The 22,080-nt window shown below is 38.3% G+C and overlaps 1 protein-coding gene across 5 annotated transcripts in view; it reads right to left on the bottom strand.

Moving 5' to 3' along the window:
• The window catches only part of DCUN1D1 (defective in cullin neddylation 1 domain containing 1), a 30,285-nt gene extending 8,516 nt beyond the window's left edge, over positions 1-21,769 (bottom strand). Inside the window, exons 1-4 of one of the 5 annotated variants that reach the window (XM_069559277.1) lie at positions 21,548-21,769; positions 9,313-9,529; positions 7,954-8,122; positions 5,698-5,828 (exon numbers count right to left, since the gene is read on the bottom strand). In XM_069559277.1, the coding sequence (XP_069415378.1) occupies positions 5,698-5,828; positions 7,954-8,122; positions 9,313-9,487 (475 nt within the window). In that variant the 5' untranslated portion in view covers positions 9,488-9,529; positions 21,548-21,769. Of the gene's footprint in view, positions 1-5,697; positions 5,829-7,953; positions 8,123-9,312; positions 9,530-9,774; positions 9,929-20,638 lie in introns of those variants that run through there. The other 4 variants (XM_069559241.1, XM_069559251.1, XM_069559266.1 and 1 more) reach the window with 4 other exon arrangements.
• Between the last annotated feature and the right edge of the window lie 311 nt (positions 21,770-22,080).

Genomic DNA, 22,080 nt, shown 5'->3' with positions numbered 1-22,080 from the left:
GCTATAAATCTAAAGCAATTCAAGAAATAAAATCTACCAACTTTTCAAAACTCTGCACTGTTTCCCACTGCCTTCAGATAAAATCTATATTTCTAGTCAAATGGACTTACTTGTAGTTTCTCAAAGGTGCTCTGTCTCTCACCTCCAAGAAACTGAACTTGCTAATCTTTCCACATTCAAGATGGCTTCTTTTTCTTTTGGTTTTGAAATAATATATTCATTCTTCAAGGATCAAAAATTATAATCTTTGTGAAGACTTTGCAAATTCACCCAGACAGACAAAGATGCTCCTAACTCCATGCTCTCAGAGTAAGCAGTCAATAAATGTTTTTGGATGAAACAGGAATACTCAAATATTAATAAATTTTTATTAGGAGCTGAAACACAGAAGATTAAATTTTACAGGAATAAAATGTCAATTGCCACAAGCATGTGAAAAACTGCCTGCCCTTTAGGGACTTCCCTGGTGGTCCACTGGTTAGGGCTCAGCGCTCTATCTGTATGGGCCCTGGGTTCAATCCCTGATTAGGAAACTAAAATCCCATAAGCGGCACAGTGCAGACATTAAAAAAAAAGAAAAGCTGCCCTTTAGTGAGAAATGTCTGAATGACAGAGAGAACAGCTCAGCTAGAGAAGTGGTTTAATGTAGTAGTTTAGCATCTTAAATCTCAACTCTTCCCCTAATTAAGCAGCCCTGGGCAACTAAGCTCACCTCTCTGTAATTCAGTTTGAAATAAAGATGATAGTACCTATCCTTATGAGATTGTTGTAAGAATTAAATGAGAGAACACACATAAAGTACTAGAACAATCTGACAAATAATATGTTCTTACTATTACTACTGTTTGAGTTATTTTTAAAATTATTAGTATATATTCTGAAGCAGTATGGGAAAGAAAACAAACTCAATAATGTAACAAGAAGCAACAACAGCAATTAGAATAAACAGAAGGGTAACACAGAGGGAAAGAGACACAAAAAAGTCCTAGTAATAGTATTACCTAAAACTGAGATACTTGCAGAATGAAGCCTTAAGCCCTTATAATAAAATTAAAAATGCAAACAGAGGTAATCCCAGTGTCACTCTTTCACAGAGAATCAACAAGGGCTATGTGCTGCTTCATAAAATCAGCTGAGTGCCAGATAAAAATGGACATGAACTGAGACTGAATCCAAACACAGTCCCTAAAGGGAAACAAAACGTTGCCAACTCACTAGGGAGGATGAATGGTGACTTAAAATCCTGTTCACAAAGTCTTAATTTACCTAGAAATATCTAAGTTAGCACAACATAATACAATAAAAAGAACATAAAATGTGGAGTCAGCAGATCTGAAGTTCAGTCCCAATTCTAACAACTCTAAAGTTATGTGACCTTAAAAGTCAGCCTCTCTGACCATAAGTTTCCTTATCTTAATGACAAAGAGGTTGTTTTACTCAGCTCAAAGTGTTGTTATGAGAACCAAATGGGATTGTGTAAATAAAAATGCACATTAAAAAACTCTAGAAAATTATTTCTAAGTATTAAATGTATAATAAATGTTAAAAACTTCTAAATTCCAGGTGAACCACAACAGTTTATAAGAAAATAACCTACAGACTTTAATAAGTTCAGGATAATCCTAAAAATAGTATGGCTGTTAAAAAACAAAAGCAATTTTTTGACAAATTAATAAACAGTCTTGCAAAAAATAACAGACCCATGGTGTTCTACATTAAATAGCCTTCTTCTGGAGTATTATATTCAGCTTTAAGAATTCTATTTTGAGAGAAACCAAGAATCTGGAAGTGTTAGCCAGGGGTGACAGCAACAGGAATAACAAAGGTCTTCTCAAATGAAGAATAGTCTGGAATGCTGACTTGAAAAAAATGAGAAAGGATAAATGAGAAAAATCTTGAAAGGGTTAGCCTTCCTTTGTGCTGCTGCAGAGGACAAATAAGAACAGTGGTACAAGTTGTAAAGACAAAGATGTCATAAGGAAAAATAATAACAGTATTCTGTGATAAGAATGAACCACTTTCTAAAATGACATGTGTTCAGTCCCCACCCTGTATGTTCAAACATAAAAGCTAAATGAGCATCACGTACAGATGCTACATTGCATAGGTTAGATTTAACACAGAACTTATGAAATCCCTTTCAAATTTAAGATTCAAAAGACTATCAGAAATGGCAGGTGACTGAGGCAGACGGTGACAAAGGAAGTATCCTATCCTGGTGTCATAAGAAATAAGGTTACAGAAAATGAGAAAATATGGGGAACACCAGCTCTCATTATAGCTAGCACGGCTATTTATAAATAAACCACAATGCTGTCACTGTCACTCTCTGCCAATTTGTTTTGGGCCTCAACTCTTCTCCTACGATCTCCTAATTCCTTTCTGCCAAATATTATAATTTAAGAGCCCTGTAAACCCTTAGAAACACTGTCAAGAAAACTTTCTTTTTAATTAACTTCAACTAGCAAGTCATTACATTTCCTGACACCCAACATCAGTACAAAAACAAAAAGAGAAATTATAACTTGTCTTTTATTACATTTTTTTAAATTAAGACTTTTTAGTTTTAGGTTTATGGAAGAACTGAGCAAAAAGTACAGAGTTCCCACATATCTTTATCCCATGCATGTACACTATGTCACTTCAGTTATGTCCAACCCTTTGAGACCCTATGGACTGTAGCCAGTCAGGCTCCTCTGTCCATGGGATTCTCCAGGCAAAAATAGTGGAGAGGGCTGCCATTTCCACCTCCAGGGAATCTTGCTGATCTAGGGATTGAACGCAAGTCTCTTGTCTCCCGTCAAGAGGGTTCTTTCTCACTAGTGCCATGCTACTACCTTCCCCCATTTTTAAGATATTGCTTTGTGCTATGCTTAGTCCTCCAGTCACGTCCAACTCTTTGCAAACCCATGGACTATAGCCCGCCAGGCTCCTCTGTCTATGGGATTCTCCAGGCAAGAATACTGCAGTGGGTTGCCATGTCCTCCTTCAGGGGATCTGCCCAACCCAAGGATGGAAGGAAGGTCTCTCTCATTGCAGGCCAATTCTTTAACATATGAGCCACCAGAGGAGTCCAAGAATACTGGAGTAGGTTGCCTATCTCGTCTCTAGAGGATCTTCCAGACCCAGGATTTGAACCAGGGTCTCCTGCACTGCAGGCAGATTCTTTACCAGCTGAGATACCAGGGAAGCCTTTAGTATATTTCTTACAATTGATGAGCCAATATTATTAGCAAAAGTGTATTATTTTACATTAGGGCTCACTTTGTGCTGTACATTCTACAATTTGGAGCTTTTTCAAAACAACTTTTAAATTGTGGCTAGATACACATAAAATTTATAATCTTAAGCATTTTTCAGTGTATAGTTCAGTAATGTGAGTTACAGTCCCACTATTGTGCAATGAATGTCCAGAACTCTTCATCTTAGAAAATAGAAACTCTATACCCATTAAACAATGTTACTTTTTTCTTAAGCTCAATACTTACTACAGAATAAAACAATTTAAAAATCTAATTCTTCAGTATACTTTTCTCAACTTTTCCTGTGATCTAAAATTCCAAAATACCATCATATTACCATAAATATGCTATAAAGCAGCTATAAAATGTCAATTTTATCTTCGCCAAATACAATAAAAACTAAGATTCAATATCAAAACTACATAGTCACCCAAAAATATCATTTATACTGTGCTCTAGTGAGAGGTAGAGATATAACTAAGCAATATGTCAGCCCCATTTAAATCAACATCTGATAGTCACAACGTTTTCTCTATTTGCATCAAAATATTGTGCTACGTTTCTAAACACAACAGAAATAATTATTTCAGTACACACATGTAAATTCAAATGCTTCAATCGATTTTTATTTGTGGGAAGAGAAGAGGAGACTAGAAAAAATAATCCAGTTAACAGGTGGCACAGATACAAGATAGAGAAATTAACACTGGGTATCCCAGCTTATTTTGATGCAAAATGAGGACTTTTCCTGGAAGAATAAAATCCAACCAAAATTAACTGAAAAGACGACTTCATCATTCCAAATTTTGCGTAATAGATATTTTGTAAATCCTTAATTCAGTCACATCTAGTCACTCTTTGGGTCAATTCTCCAGTACAAATGTTGTACATTCATCCCTTCCACTAGCTTTCAGTCACGTCCTGTGTATGCATGCTAGGTCGCTTCAGTCGTGTTCAAGTCTTTGTGACTCTATGAACCATAGCCAGCCTGGCTCCCCTATCCATGGGACTCCCCAGACAAGAATACTGGAGTGGGTTGTAGTGCCCTCTTGCAGGGAATCTTCCCAACCCAGGGATCAAACTCGCGCCTCTCCTGTACTGGCACGCGGGTTCTTCACCACTAGCGCTACGTGGAAAGCTTTCAGTCACTTCCTCGGTCTAATTCCATAATCCTTTTCTCATTTTTTCTCGCTAATCTAAAATATAAAGAATGATTAATACGAGAGGCCCCTATTAGCCTCTCCAATTACCTTATCTTCAAAATCAACAAACAAACTCACTTCCATCATTTAACGTGCTGTGCCTCCGTTTCTTCATCTGCCAAGTAAGGATAAGTGTCTAGCACTCTATGAGTGGCACATGGTAGCTGGTGAATTACTGAATGAAAGAATGAGTAACTCATAAAGTTGTTAAACATGAAATGAGGCAGTGTATATAAAGTATTTAGCACACTGCCAGGCCCACTGTGCCACCATCATAATCTTCAGTGCATCCCCACTGCCCACAGATTCCAATTTAAGCCCTTCTGTCCTGTTTTTAAAAGAAGCTTTATTAAATGAGTCTTATTGTGGCTCACCAATTTATGCGCCAAACAAGCATTTGCACTAAAATCACGTCATTTTCTCTCTTCCACAAAGAAGCCAAGCTTATTTCTAAAGTTTGAGACCTTCATTTATAACTACCCTCTCTCTGGAACATCTTTCATCTTCACTTACCCAGCCAAACATCAAATCCTTGAGGAGTTCACATTCCCTCTCGCCCAGGAGGCACTTCCCAACCATTCCTGCTTTTACTCATTTCTCCTTTTATCTAAAACCCTCATACTCATATTTATTATTTTGTATTATGTGCTACTGTCTACTTTCTCTGAATGATCTGCACTGAAGTTTTTACTTCCACTCATTATCCCCAGAGCAAATGTGTGGTTATTTCTACAGAATAAACTGACTGATCTAAACTGTTAACAGTGGCTATTTTGGGACAAGATGATAAATAAAAATCACCTTCTTATTCTTTCTTACAGTTTCCAAATACTTCAAATCAAAAAGAATAAATTTACAAAAAAGAATAGAGTCACATTCTAAGACTCAGAAATTTTTTAAAAAATGCTATTTCAACAGATACAGTGAAAAACTTATGATCCCAAGATCCTACAGTGTTTTCTGAAAAATAAACAAGCGAACATACATACCTATATCAGTGAAATTTTAATAACTATTTCCTGTATTTTAGTTCTTAAAAAAAAATCAGTGGTTCATATATAGTATCTAGAGTAACCCTATTATTGAATAGGGTATTTTCTGATTAACTAGAAGTTAGTTGTTTCTCATTGTTTTTCAGTAGCCGATAATAACTTCATGCTCCAAACAGAACTTTCAGTTACAAAACAAAAGTGACATGGTCAATGTAGATGAATGCATTTGAAACACCAAATATAATTTTTAAAAATTCTTACCTAAACCTTTTTGTCCTGGATTCTTTGCAAAATTAAAAGTAAACTGGTAGAAATCCTTAAATCGTCCCGGTTCTTTCAATTCTTGCTCCATCTTGGGTATCTGGGCCTTTAGTTTTTCTATGCTGTCACATCTATACAAAATTAAGTTTATAAAAGATAAGCTTTTTCTTTATAAATCAAAAACTTATTTATTCCTCTAACAGTTTATTTCACAGAACTCTTTTTTAAAATCCATTAAAATATCATCTTTTTAAATTATATAAACAAGTATGGGATTAGCTGGAAGAAGAAAAGTTCTAGAGTGATTAAAGGTTAGCAATAATCACTATTTTTAAGAGAAATGGGCTATGACTTTTAATTATGTATTCATGGGACAGTCAATACACCCAAATGGTAGAAGTCAACTGTAGTGAACAGATGAGAATGTATAGCAATCAGCTTTGCAATCATCAGTTTAAAACTGTAGTAGTATTCCTTACATGGTAACAAACCACAGGTCTAGCTTCCAGACAAATTGAAAGCACAGTCTCTTGGCTAGGTGAGGAAACACATTCCTCTTGAAAACTTTTCATTATATTCAAAGTACCATCTCCAACTGAAGTTATCTCAAATCAGTATTAAGCTTTTTTCTATATCTGAAACCATTCAATTTCCAAGGAGCTTAAATGGGTTCAAGTACTAAGTCCTACTTTCTTTAAGGTAGAAATCTTCTATCTGTTATAGATTTCCACAAACCAATCACTATACTTTTTTTCCTTCAAATCATTTTTGCTTTTGTTTCCCTTTCATGGTCTTTGTAACACCTCCCAGATTATTAGTTGTAAATTAAAATCCTGCTTTGGAAGTTCATTACATTTTACATGAACTCACTTTTAAATGAGGTAAAAAAAGAGTTCCAGTGAAACCGGTCCTAGTATAGAAAACTCCAGCAAGTTCAAGATAAGGCTGGCTTTGGCTATAAAACACAGTGTCGAGACCAGATATTAATTTACTGTTTCTTAGCTTTAAACTCACCCTTCTTTGCCCTACTTTGTGACTGTTTGCAGTGGACTACAAATTGTGAGACTTCATTTTTTTTTTCTCGTCAGCTGGCTCACCACTAAGTTCTACCAATAGAGGGCAATGAAAGGCTGGAAGCAGAGGAAGGAATTTTTCTTAGCCCAGTCTGTTTTCTGCAGAGAGGAGGGTTTCAGTGTACTGGGAGGTCCTAGCAGTGTTCACCAGTGGTGGCAACCTGCGTGGCTCTGCAGCAAGTGACCCTCAGAGCCAGCCTCTTCTCCATCAGAGCAGCAGGCAGCACGCTCCAGAAGCAGCCAGGCAGTCTTCTGGAGTCAGAATCTTAGCCTTGTGGAGATCCTCTTAAGCTTCCAGGTGTGTTCCTTGTTTCCTTCCCTCAGCTCCAGGGGTGGTGACAGCTTCTTACAGTTGCCACCTTTGTTATACTTAGAATTTTCTTTTACCTCATTTATACAATATAACAATTTCTAAAATCTACCCTGTTCAAATCGCTGGTATGGTTTGTGTGTCCAGTCTGGACCCTGAATGATTACAATGTCCTTCAGGCTCTCAAGAATCAGAATGACTGAATTCAAATCCTGGCTTTCATACTACCTAACTCTCTAGTTTCTCTCTACTTCATTTTCCTCATCTCTAAAATGCAGCTATAACCACTACTACAATCACAAAGCTGTTGTGAAGTACTTACTTAGCTAGATCCTGAAATGAATGTTTAACAAATGTTCAGCTTTTATTATTCAAAAGCACTCACTAAAAACAGTAAGGACAGCCTGTCACTGATCACAGACTGAATACTTTCAGAGCCTCATTAAATGTAGCCAACTAGAGGCCACAGGTAAAACCTCTACCTATGACTTTTCAATCTATTTATAACAAGACATTTAGCTAATCAGTTGTCAAAGTTTGTGTAGAACAAAAATTAGTAACTTCCAAGATTTTTAAATTCTAGGAGCTTGTTTACAAATTCAGAGTTCACCACCTCACATTAGGAAATAACTTAAAACTTGCTCACTTCACTTACCCACATAAAATATTAAAGCATAGTAATTTTAATACTAGTGAACCTCCCTTAGAAACAAACGATAAAAGCATAAAGCAAACAGAACAGAACAGGTTGTACTAACTACACAGATAACTTGACATGGGAAGGAACTAGCATTATTAACCCATTTCTATTTACAGCAATGTCTGGGGCACAGGTCAGTCCCACCTAATTTCCTATGAAGATCATACACGCACCCTAATTCTGTCATGCCATCCATGAACTCCTGTTTGGAGAACTCGCACTGTGTTGCTGCTCTGAACTTCCACGCGATGATCAACACACTGATGCTGGCTGGATCGAGGGCCAGGTCATCACAGAACTGCTGTATACCATCTATTCCAATTTTGTTTTCATCTTGAGGATCTTTAAAAACACCAGTACAATATGAAATTAGTGCCATACTTTCTATGGTATTCCTAAAACTGAGAAAAGGAATGCTTTCTGTTCCATATTTTAAAATGATCACAACAGACCCAAAATATGAAGAAATACTGTTTTAACCGTTATTTTCCCCCGTAATATTTAAATCCACTTTATCCCTGAAACAGCATTCTTAAACAGCAAGATAGGCACTAGATAGGACCTGGGTTTTTAAAAGTCTCATTTATTCATATGAAAAGAGTCCCATACTTACACACCACCAGAAAATCTGACATTCCTATACAGGGAAAAAAGGATTTTTACTGAACATATCCACATTTTACAAAGGCACTCTAAACAGTATTATATACAGAAATTCTTTTCTCCTTGAAGTTTAATTTCACTATAGAAATCACTTCTTAGAGAACATCAGAAAAACCAAACTGTGTGATTCAATTCTAATCACAAGACAAACATCTGCTATTCAAATCAAAGAAAACCCCCAACTATCAAAATTTACTTTTCAGAAAGCAAAAATTTAGATACAAATACAAGAAGAAAGAAGTACTCATACACTTTGTCAAAACAAAATTGTGCACATCTTCTGACTTTGGGGCAAGAGCTATGCTTAAAATATCAATATAACCCCACCTCTGGAAAAACTTTGAAATAATTCTATATATATATATATATTTCCGCATAAAAGACCCAAGAAAGTTGAACACCAGGCTCTTAAATATTGGTTCTCTCAGGATAAATGAGTAAAAGACACAGAAACTATTGACTTTTTCTTTATTCAATCTATTATGTATTGTTTAACTTTTTACAAGTATATATTACTTTATAATTATTTAAAAGTTATTAAAATTATTAGACAGGTTTCCTTAAAATTGGCTCAGCTGAGTTTTACGAAAATGAGGGGAAGAAACCTAGTCTCCCCAGTCCCCATTCTCAAACTGGGTAACAGAGGAGGAAAAGAGGCAAATGAAGGGGAAGGAAATAAAGACACTAAGAAGAAATTTTAGTGAAAAGAGGGAAATAATTTTTCAGATTTCTTAAATTAATTCTAAGATCTAAAGAGCTCTGTTAGACACATCTACCCGATTAATGTCCTCTGTACTATCTGATTTCTCACAAGCAGCATGTAACTCTGGAAAACCTGGTTCAAAATATTTAAAGTCACAAACACTCACCTTTGTATCTACTGTATAGTTGTTCTAACTTCTTCCTGTCCAATGATCCTTTTACACTCTCTCGTATATAAAGTTCAGGATTTTGAAAAAAATTGTCTGTTGCAACATCTAACTTCCAGTCATTTTGAGACAGACAACTTACTGCTGTTTTTTCACTAGATTGTGTGAAGATCATAAACTGACGAACTTTATCCTTCTGCGATGATTTCAACTTGTTCTATTGAAACCAAAAAATAAACTGAAACTCTGTAACATCACAAAAGACTAAGTATTTCTATACTGCTGACTAAATCATTTTTTTTACTAAATTATTTTTAGCAATGCACGTGCCTCATAAAATAATAAAACATTTAGCTTAATGTTTTGATCTATTAATACAGCAAATTTTAAAAAAATCTAAAACACAAACTCGCTGTCATTCTGGAAAAGAAACTAGGACAGAGGCAAAAGAAGTTCACCCACCCTGCATTTCTCCTAAAAGTGGGTCCTATGAGCATGTATAAAGGCTCTAGGAGCTAACTCTCAAAACCTTAACCAAGCACAAAGCTCCAAAGGATGCTTAAGGAGTGGTGGGGAAGATGACATTATTTAAGCCAGTCAGAACATTCAAGTGACCCTGAGGAACAATGAGATTAACAGATATTTGTTGCAGTCCTAAAACACATTGTAAAGGATATGGGGTACAATTCTCCCCAACCTCATCACCCACCCTATTCACCCCCCAACCCCGGTTTTCTTGCTATTTTTACCAAAAGTGACAAGCAACAGAATATGAGGTACTCTACATTTCTCCTTACAGGGGTCAGGAACCAAGATAATTATCAATAGAATTTCCTCGTATTTTCAATCAAACCAGAAGCAGTGAAATATGAACAAGTACCCTGCATCCTCCCAAACAAGGTAATCTTTAATAGAATTCTCCTTCTTTCACCATGAAAGAAATTACCTTTCTCTTGGCCTGAGCCTAGCAGACATTCTCTCTAGCCAGACTCTACTGTAATAACCTTCTCTCACTGGCCTTGTGTTGACACATACTCATTTCTCATCTGCCCTGAGTCCTAAGCAAAATAAAGTAGGGCAGTTAGGCCCTCCACTCTCTCCCAGTTTCAAGGGCCACATTCTTCGTCTCCTCATGCAAGCTGTCTCCTGCGTAATTTCAGCCTCCCTGCTATTACTCTTCCCTCTTGCAAGTCCTAATACCATCTCTCAGCAAAATACTTGGGTTCTTCCTGAGCTATTATTGCCAATGAAGAGAAAAAACTATGTGAGTAGGACACACATTAATAGATAGTGTTCTGTGGTTTAAGCAACACATCTGAGAACCCAAGCATTTTTGATCTGGCCCAGACAGACAGATCACAAACCTCAATCCCCTGATTATACAGATGAGAGGACAGACCCCAAATGTTAAGGAATTTGTTAAAAGAAAATCACCCAGGTTATTAGTAGAAATGGGTCAAGAACAGAAAGATCTCATCAATCTGAGTTTTACTAATCTTTCTATAAACCACACTGCTTGCTGTACATATTTATAAACCTTTTGAGGTTTTCAGGAAAGACTAATGAAGATATAAATATTTCCACCTTTCACAGAGTAAAAATAAGGCTATGCAAGAATCAAATATGAAAACCAACCCCATCTTTAATACCCTGGAGTCCAATCTGTCAGCCATATTCTTCTCTCTCTGTAAATGTGTTATTGCTTAGGATTACACATTAAAATCTCAACCTCCGTTCTCCATTAAAATTGAGAAACTATAAATTTACTAGCCTCCTGTTATTTCATAAACAAATCTACCACTTCTGGACACCATATAACTCATATCCCATTATTTGACACATCTCTCAAATGTCTAGGAGTCCCAACTTGAAAAGTATCTAAAGATGTTATTCAATTGCAACAAACCCACAATGAAATCAAATGACAAGGAAGATACCTGTCTTAATATACTGTTGAACTGAAAGGAAACCACTCTGATTTCAACTTTTGCTATTGAAAGCTGTTTCTAAAATGAATAAACCCTTTCTAAGAGATAGAATACATGTGAGTGATACAGTGTCTACAAGATGTAGCATGTTTTAATCCTTTGAAGAACAGGGTAGTACCTGAGGGTCACTATGATCATCGCTGACCACTGTATAATGTTGCACAGAGTGCTGGAGATTAACCTAGAAGGCTAACAATTACAGGCCACGATCTAGAAATAACTTTTTAATTAAACATTTCCATTTTCCTAAAAGTTAAGAGGCAGCAAAGCAATCAAGACTATTGGGGGCGCGGCAGGGGTGTATCATACAGTATTAAATCCCATGTTATTTCCTGAGGCTTGAATGAGTTTTGAAGAGAGGGAGGAAAAACACAGCTTCAGTCACTTCTGCCAGTCAAAAAGTTGTTCACTGTACTAATGACTTTGTCAGAAAGCAAGATATTAGAAAATTGGGGGGACAAAGATAAAAACAGTCCTATCCATAAAAACTAACAATTATATAAGTGAATTAACTCCATTTCATATCTTACTTGAAATAAAAGTATAAGTAATGTATATGCAAAAAGAAATTATTTTAATGGGTTTAAATTTCCAGTATATGGGGCAATATATTTTAAGAAAAAGGGCTGCAGCTACCCATTTCCAACACCACAGAGGCTAATGAGTGATACCTCACTAAGAACCGATACCTCACTGAGAACCGACAGTACGAATTTCTGCTAGGCCAAGTCGTGATGAGCAATTCCATTGTGCAAAGTCTGATGAGCACCCTCCCTTTTCTTGTACTCTTAATGCACTCTGACCTTTCCTCTGTCAGCTCTCTGTGCCTAGAATAAATCTTCCCACCTGCTCTCTTACTAGGGAGCATGTACTCAACTCTGTAGTCCCAAAGGCTACCTAGAGGAAGCTGGAGTGGGCTACACAGATCCATCCTTTCCCCAAGCCTATTTAGGAGAGCTACAACACACCCATCCCCTTTGCCCAGGCCACAAGGGGGCACCAGGCAAGGAGTTCTGATTTTGAGAGTACAGATCAAAGGTTTAAATTTCTATCACCTTGAGAAAGAGGAAAAGGGTATTCAGACAGCAAAGAAGTATTTTATAAGGGATGAGAAAGTAGACAGAAAACTGAGGTGGAAGAAAAACCAGATGGAGTGTCTCTATTTCTACTATAAACCCAATGGGTATCTTCCTAAGAGCAAAAACATATGACAACTACAATGATTCAGCACTCAAATGTAGTACATGCTATTTAAGACTTACTTAAAAGGAACAAACTAGGGTGGTCATTTAACACGATTAAGCAATACAATCCTTAGGACTCAAGTGTGAAAACTATCTAGAGATTATCAAATTTTCAGGAAATTCAATATTGGCAAAGTATGTAAAATGTATAAAATACAGAATACACCCTAATTATTATGGCATCTGGTCCCATCACTTCATGGCAAAAAAATGGGGAAACAACGGAAACAGTGGCAGACTATATTTTTCTGGGCTCCAAAATCACTGCAGATGGGTGACTGCAGTCATGAAATTAAAAGATGCTCCTTGGGAAAAAATCTATGACCAACCTAGGCAGCATATAAAAAGCAGAGACATTACTTTACCAACTAATGTCTGTCTAGTCAAAGCTATGGTTTTTCCAGTGGTCATGTACGGATGTAAGAGTTGGACTATAAGGAAAACTTAGCACCAAAGAATTGATGCTTTTGCACTGTGGTGTTGGAGAAGACTCTTGAGACCCCCTTGGACTGCAAGGAGATCCAACCAGTCCATCCTAAAGGAAATCAGTCCTGAATATTCATTGGAAGGACTGATGCTGAAGCTGAAACTCTAATACTCTGACCACCTGATGCAAAGAACCAACTCACTGGAAAAGACCCTGATGCTGGGAAAGATTGAAGGCAGGAAGAGAAGGAGACAACAGAGAATGAGATGATTGGATGGCATTACCAACGTGATGGACATGAGTTTGACTAGGCTCCGGGAGTGGTGATGGACAGGGAAGCCTGGTATGCTGCAGTCCATGGGGTCGCAAAGAGTTGGACATGACTAAGCAACTGAACTGAACTGACCCTAATTATTTCTAATTCTAGCAAAACAAAGGGGAAAGAGAGAGGAAGGAACAGAGAGAGGGAGAAAAAGAGAGAAACACTGTGTCGTGTAATAGAAAGCTAATAACAATTATATCAAAGATTACTGAAGTTAGAAATACTGTAATCTGAACAGTAAAAAGCATCTACTTACTCATCTTTCCAAAATTACAAAAATATGGCTATCAGTATATATTATTTAATACTTAAATATAGCAGATGTTTGATTTTTTTTCTACTCAAGAACTTTGGAATTTACATTTAAAATAACAGTTTATCTGGGGGGAAAAAAAATCAGACAAATACTTTGGACATAGCCAAATATATAGCAAAGTGAATGAACTTAACAGTCTATTGAGACAGACGAATAGGGACTCAAAAAAGCTCTAAAACAAAAAATGATAATAAAGTTACAAAAGTACTTCCATCAAGAAAAACGCTGAACATGGAAATTTATTTTCTAGGTAACAATTTCAAAATAAAATAATTTTAACGGGTGGCATTTTTAAAACAAAAAATTAAGATTTTATTATTTCTATTATTCTGAATAGAATCTCACCCTTAAATTTCAATCTCGCATACTTTAAGTTTCAAATTCAGTCTAAACTCCAATAAGACAGACACCAAGGCCTTTATATTTTAAAAAGAATTAGTTTTCTAACTCAATTCTAGTTATCTCAGGATTTGATGAGTCTTACCTCACAAAAGACAATGTTTTAAAAATTCAAACACTGTAATGATCACCCATAATTTTCATTAAAAGCTCTGGATGTGGTTCTCATGTGTTTACCATGTAATTAACAGTTTAACTTCATCTGAAATTTAAAAGAGCTGGTTTAAGTCCAGAAAATCATACTTTCTATATATGATACATAGTATCCAGCAGATATAGCCAAATGTTACCAACATCCCAAACCACTCATCTATAAAAAGGCCTTCTCACAGATTGCAGGTCTGAAATCAAAAGTACAAGAAAAATCAATTCAACTAACCAGACTACTTTCTATTTCCAGAGAAGACTTTCACCTAGGGGCAAAGTTCTATCAGAAAGCCAGGCTAAGAATCTAGGTAGGAGTCACTAAAATTCTCTTCCCTTCTACCTGCAACAGAGAGGCAAAGAATGCAGACTGTCAAATCAGACTGGTAGGATTTTAATCCCACCTGTGCCTCTTAATTGCTGTGTGACTTTAGGATCATTACTTAATCTCTTTGTGCTTCAGTTTCTTCATTTATAAACAGGGTGTGAAGGTTATCTGAACTAATTCAAGTTAGACTCTTAGAACTGTAACCAGAACACAGTAAGGACTCCCTACAAGTCCACAAAGAATATACTCCAGAGAAAAAAATAACTTTGTGTAAGTAAGATAGTAATAAAGAATAACAACTACCATAATCAGAAAAGTGAAAGCTAACATTTGAGCTCCTACTGTGTGCCAACTCTGTGCTAGATATTCAATTGTTAAATAATTAATTGTCCAAGCTGCCTATCACTGATTCTTTTCTTTTCTTTTTTTTTTTTTTAACCAATGTGGAGATCAAGCTTCAGAGCTCCTTTTATCTAAAGACAGACTTACCCAAAACGTAGCAGAACCAGAAATGAAACCCTGGTGCCTAGCTTCAAGGCATGCAGTTTTTCCATTTATTTTACACTGTCGTCAAGTGAGAGAGAAAACAAAAAGGGCAGAAGTGCAACCACTGAGCAATTACTGTGTGCACTGTGGGGAGAGGGGAATTGTGAGCAATATTTCTTCACCTATTTTTATGGAAAGGTAAATAACTAATCAACTGGCCTTTTTCCTTTCTAACGTATAAAATTTTCATTCTGCCCCAAAATTGCATATTAAGCATTCCCTTACTAACCAAAAGACTAATTTAGGAGTAGAACTTCCTTTTAGGTTTTTTGGGGAAGAGGGATAGGGGAGAAGAGGTGGATAGACTATTTCTAAGAAAAATGTGTTTACTGTCCTGTCATAGTCTATTTTTAAAAACATGGCCACAATCTATAGCTTTAACTATACAAAGGGGAAAATTAGGGAAGGTCAGGGTTCCCTTTTCCAATTAGAAAGTTCGAAACTCAGAGAAGAAACAAAACATGTACAGATTATAGCCAGAAAATATAATCAAATGTGTACAATTTCAAATATTAAGCAAAACAAAACCCCAAAGCCTCAGTATTCACATAAATTATAACCTGCAGTTTAGAACAGTTACTTAAGGCCTGTGGCTCTCATCATTCATCTGTGTACTTCCTGCACTTGGAATGACAGTTAAAATGAGCTCTTCTTAGAGAGATGCTGCACTAGCTCTAAGTCAAAAGTGGAATAGCGTACTATACTATGTAATCACTGTACCTAATGTTTTCTGTAATGGCAATTCATCTGAAAAAATATTTCAGAAGTATGCTTGTAAGATCCAGACTGGTTTTGTTATGTTAGTAAAGGATTTTCCTCAAAGGTTTTAAAAAAATGTTCCCTTGGTGAAAGTTTAAAGTATTTTTCTCCTTCCCATCCTCAGAATTATTTTTCAAAAGAAGCCTACCACTGTAAATCAATAAATGTTTTGATTCTGGTTTAGAGAAGACTGTTCTGACTATTAAAAAGTTATTTTTGCTAAAATTCCTGATTACCTTTGATAATAGGACAGAAATAACCTCCTTAAAGTACTTGTGTTAGTCATATTTCAACTCATATCTCAAACATAAAGCCTGAACATCTAACAAGCAGGCAAGGCAGCTAATTTAAATTTGCTCTTTCTCTCCGCAAACATCTTTTCTAATAAAATCTCATAGTAACAAAAAAAAATAGTAAGGTAAAAACAAAACAACAAAGAATTAAATGAGATTTTTAAAGTCTCACAGTTAAACAAGTTATAATAATGACTAGCATTCAACCATCATGGATATTTGTTTCACAAAGAGAATAAATGATCCTTGAAAAACTAAATCTCCTAATTCTAAAATTTGGTGTCTACTCAATTCCTAAACCTAGAAATATTAAAATCCTTGAATAATAAATAAGTGTTCTGAATGTTTGCTGAAATACAAATATCTTAATATTACAAAGGAATAGGCCATGTACTTCAACTTAAACTCTGTTGCTGAACACTATTCAGTGTTAAGGGATTCAAAAGTGGATTGCAATAGAATTCTTTAGCAAAAAACTGTTTAAAAGTAAAATCTCTCTTAAAATTTTACAATGCAAATAAGCAGTCTAATCACTTTTCAGTTCAGTTCAGTCACTCAGTCGTGTCCGAGTCTTTGCGACCCCATGAATTGCAGCACGCCAGGCCTCCCTGTCCATCACCAACTCCTGGAGTTCACACAATTTTACTGGGTACTAATTATATAAAATGGATTCAACAAAATGAAGAAAGACACTTCAGTGGCATTTTCCCATTTGTTCTGGCTTTTTCTTAGGTGGGGATATACATCTAAAGTGACTAGGTAAACTAGATAGTCAGCAGGTTATTCAAGAGCTTGTTTGTGTCCACAAAGCAATTGAATCCTATTTGGAACTATCTCTCATCATCAAATGTCATGGCTAATACTATCACAACTTGAGCAACACACACTCAAGTTTAAAAGGGGGCTTTCTCACAGATTTTCATTATGCCTGACTCAACCTATGAAATCATAATCAAAGAGCCACTTGACTCAAACAAGCTCAGCTCTTTTAAAACTTAAAAAAAAAGTCCCACCACCACGAGTTAATTTTACTTTCAACTTTTTTACCATATGTACCAAAAGAGTTCTAACTTTTCAAGTACTTAAGTGTTTACATCAGATCATCTGATTTGATATGGAAACAACTAGGTCACTATTCAATGTAAGGAAGAAACCAGAGTGAAATCAATAAAAAATTCCACACTCATACGGAAAGGCTGCTTGCAGGGTTTAAAAAAAAAAAAAAGAGGAGGGGTAGATGAAGTGTGTAACCAGAGACCAGGATTCTAATCCCTGCTCTCTCACATACTAGCTCTTTACCTTGGTCATCTCTTTAGAAACACTGAACGTCCTTTTTCAGACATGATACAAGGAGGTAGCAATATCTATCTCACAAATTGGAATGGAGATAAAAAACTGCTGTGAGTTGTTTGACTAGCAGAGGGTATGTTCTCAATAAACACTAATGTCCTTCCTTCTCCCCAAAGGCCCAGTTTTTTTTTGCATAGTCATTAAATGACATGCCAACTACTACAGACTCAAAAACAATCTACAAAAAAGATTGAACTCTGCTGTTTTTATTAACTAGCATGGTTAGGTAAACTTGATGTTCAACTAGTATTTATTAAATACTGGGCAGTCACCTTACTCAGAATTCAAAACTCTATACACAGAAGCTGCATTTCTTGTCTTTAAAAACTGCTTGGGACATAATTATCTGTAACTGTAACAGGACACTATGAGACAGTAGAAGCAAGGTCTATCATACCATTCAGAATCCTTCACTGGCTTCCCATTTCTCTTGGGAGTAAAAACACAACATCCTTCCAATGTCCACCCATGCCCGTCTCCACTCCTTACCACTCAGACCTCATCTGCTCCAATGCTCAACATGCCCCTCTCCCCCAACCACAATGCTCCAGCCACACTGGACTCACTGTTCCTCAAACTCACTGACCACATTTCTGGGCGCCTTACTCCTTCATCTCCCAGTCAGCTCAAAATCTACTTCATCAGTGGTGCAAAAATCATTTTGCACCCCCAATTCTACTGTGCCCCAACACTCCCAATTCCCCCCACCCAACACTGCTTTTCTCCCAAAGCACTTTACACTTTCTAACACAGTAAGGAAGAAAAAATATATATACTATGCTTATTATTTGTCTCTCCCTCGTTAAAATACAACCCTCATCAGGGCAGGGATTTTTATCTCAAGGGGAAAAAAAAAAAAAAAAATATATATATATATATATATATGTTTGTGTATCTATGTGTGTGTATCCACATCCCCAGTGCCCAGAACAGTGCCTGGCATACAGTAGGCATTTAAGAAATAATTATTAAAATTAATTAAGGCCCTCCCTTGATCTACTTATGTATATGAAAAACAATGTGAAATAGGAAGACAACCTTGAACAGGCCTACATTAACCTAGACTTACAAATTCTGACATTTGTTGAAATATAATTTTAAATTTCAAAGTCCACACATTAAAAAAAAAAATTAAAAACATAGTAAATTAACAGCACTAACCACGCAACTGAGTTTTGTTATTTAACATTTTCATTAATAACACTTGGGTTTTCCTCTGTTTAGATGAATAAATTAACTTCAAATCAATTTTCAACCATTTCGTTATATTTCATGTGAGCTAAGACTATAAGTACCACAAGTACTGGGGAAAATAGTAAAACCAGGAAAAATTAGTTTCAGTTCTGCAATTAATAAGTTTGCAAACTTGAACCTCAAAATCTCTTTGATCCTCAATTTCTTCTTCTGTAAAAGGGAAGAGGAGTCAATTAGATGATCTCTGAAGATATATTTCAGGTCTAAAAATTTCATGATGCTGTGAGTCTATAAAAATCTAGTAGGTTACACAGTCTACAACTTCTCACACATATAAGAAGAATCATTAAAATCAAACATTTTAGCTGAATGTACCTTTATCAAATTCTGTCCTCTTACAAATAAGAAAACAAACCAGAAGTCAAACACTTTTTAAAAAGAGTTTCAGGAGTAACAAAATATTGTCTAGTTTTGGAGCTATTTTTGGCCTCTATGTGGGTGTCAGGTAGGTTAAATGAACAAATTTTTTTCTTACACAAAATAGATATAAAAAAAAATTCAGATATTCCATCATTTAAGTCTAACCCCGAATCCCAGAGTGACAATATAACATGTGCTCTAGAGATGGACTGCGTTACATACACTGAGAAACATTAGCCCCAAAATTATATCAAGAAATAACTGTAAGTATAATAAACTTACAATGAAAAACTAGAAAATTCTTATGGCCTAAATTCTTTTAGGGCCCATGGTGATTTAGCTTCCAAACTAACAAAAGCATACCAAGACAATTCTGGTGACATGATCTGAGTTCAGCCACAAAAAAGTGTTTTAAATTAGTAATATCTTCCCATTACTAGTGTAATTAAATGAGTTATGGCTAAGTTCCAAAAGTAGCTACTTCAATAGCAATAAAAGGACAAAAGCTTACAAGTCCCAATACAAGTTGAACTCTCATTTGAATCAGGTGAATCCTGAATTCACGAACAGGTAATGAGCATTATCAACACCTTGGATTTCAGAGGATAATGGTGATTGGAGGCTATTATGAACAGAACGCATTTTGATGGGCTCCCTGGGTGTTTACCAGGGAATTACATTTCATTACTTCAAGCTTACTCTTATAAGCCAAGCGTCTGGAAACTTTAGGAGTAACATCTATGACCGTCAAAATACTTAAGAAATTGGAAACTGTTTAGCCGCCCTGCTCATCTTTGAACACTGTAACATCAATCTAAACGTTAACCAGTACTTTATGACAAAGTTTTCTTACAAATACAAATGGTCACCTTTCATGGAACTTACCGCAGAACCTAGGTCTTGAGTACATGGTAAACTAAACCACATATTCATACACGACACCAAAATTCTGCTAAGTTGGAGGCTGAGACGAGCTAAGTGTCATTCAGCAGAAATAAGACCAACCAAAAACAAAGACACTGGAGCAGAAGCACATACACCCTCCTCAAAGAGGCCTTTATGTTCCCCACGAGCAAAAGGACAATAATATCACTTTTACTGTCTATTCATACAGTAACCTGCATGGAATTCAACTCATGCTCAGACTACAATGCCAAACATCGCTTCTGAAAAACAAAAAGTCCAAGAGTCAGGTACATTATTACCAAACTGTAAACAGATATCTTGAACACCACGTCTTGAAGCTTGTAGGACATTTTCCAAACAAAAAAGCAGAGGGGACTAACTTGACAAACTGTTTTTTAAAAATCACAAATGGTCTTTAACTGGCATAATAAAGCAATTACTCCTCCCACCTCAAGGAAACAAAATATGTGCTCAAAAGGTAGCAAGTCTGTTTCTCCTAATTTTATGAAATGAGAACAGGTTGCACTTCCGTACTTCCCCCCTCCCCCCACGTCCCCCCAGCTCAGCGGTCTCCCATGTTCTCAGAAGAGGTAAATATAACCTCCACCAACTGGCCAGTGAAACTCCTATTTTCCAAGAGCACGGGACATAGCGAGAGGTGATGGAGAAAGAAGAGGGCTGTTACCCCACCCCAAGCAAAACTGCCTGGAGACTTGAAGGGTGCTGGAACCGGAGCGGAGGAAGGAGAGGAGCGCCGGGAAAGTCTTCCCTTCTCCCCGGCGGGGCGGAGGGGGAAGCCCCGGCTCCGGGCGGGGGGAGCCTCCTACCCGGAACCCCTGACCCCGGTCCCCGGCCAGACACAATGGAGCCGGCGTGGGGGCCGGGCAGGGACCTGGCCGTTGCCCCATCCCCTCCCCCCGCCCCAACGCCTGCTCCCGCCGCGTCGGGCCCAGCGAGTCACCGGGGGCCGCTCCCCGCGTCCCAAACTCCCCGGGGCTCCCGACTAGGCCCGGCTCCGCTCCGCCTCCTCGGCTCTCGCGTAGCGGCGGCGCCCGGGCGGGAAGGGGCGAAGGAGGAAGGGAGAGGCAGGGAGGAGAGCCCCGCCGGGGAGCGGGACGGAGGCCGCAGGCCGAAGCTCGGGGCGGCGGGGTCGCCGCGGGGCGGAGGGCGCTGGGGCGGGGGTGCGCGGCTGCGCCGGCCCCCAGCCGGCGGGGCGGGCGGCCGCAGTGCCTCACCATGTTGGTGTCCTCCAGGCCTCTCCCCTCCTCCTCCGGCTCCGCAGCGAATGGACGGCGGCGGCGGCGGCGGCTCCTCTCACGGGCTCGCCGGGCTCCCGCTCATGCGCAGTGCGGGGCGGCCCCGGCGCGGCCCGAGGAGGCAGCCCCGGGCCTCCGGGAGGCGGAGGGACTGGGGCGGGCGGCGGGAGCCCCGCGCGGGGCTTCCCCCGGGTGCGGGGGTCCCCCCGGGTGGCGCGGGGGCGCGGGCGGGGCAGGGGGCGACGCACGCACCGCGCGCGCAGACATCCTCCCGCCGCGTCCGGCGGCCCCCGGCGTGTAGGGGGCCGGGGGACACCACCTACGCTGCCTACGCGCTCCTTACGCAGTCGGACTGCCGGGCCGGGTCTCCACCGACTCGAGGAGGGGAAGAGCGGTGGCCGAAGACTTGAGCAGCTGAGGACCACTTGGAAGGGCTAGGACTGACGCGCTAGATCCGACCCAAACCACCCCTTCCCATCAATACCAAAAGGCGGGGGGTGAAGGGGTAGGGGTGGAGAAAAAACACCTCCACCCCCAAGTGTTTTCTTCTCCCGGACCAGTATCTGGACTGCTTCGGGTCCCCCACGTGGACATACCAGAGGAAACCATGGTCTAGCCATGTGAGAGCCGGAATGCCCTTTAGAATGGCCCAGACTCTTCCCGGACCTGTGTCCACAGGAAGACCAGTGGGATGGCCCTAGGATTCCAGGCGAGGAGGATTGAGGTTTCTGGGCCTCATTCATGCCACTCTGGTGTCGGATATCAGTGCCTATGGCTTGCTCTAAATATCTGCTTAGTTCAACCTTCCTAGGATAAGTTTGGAAAATAACTTTTTTTTCTTTTAAAACAAGGGTTGTTAACGATCTTGGTTATAAG

The sequence above is a fragment of the Ovis canadensis genome, chromosome 1 (assembly GCF_042477335.2).
Source record: "Ovis canadensis isolate MfBH-ARS-UI-01 breed Bighorn chromosome 1, ARS-UI_OviCan_v2, whole genome shotgun sequence".
NCBI classification, from domain to species: Eukaryota; Metazoa; Chordata; class Mammalia; order Artiodactyla; family Bovidae; genus Ovis; species Ovis canadensis.
Note: the sequence above shows the minus strand (reverse complement) of the source record. Positions and strands in the feature narration are given on the sequence as shown.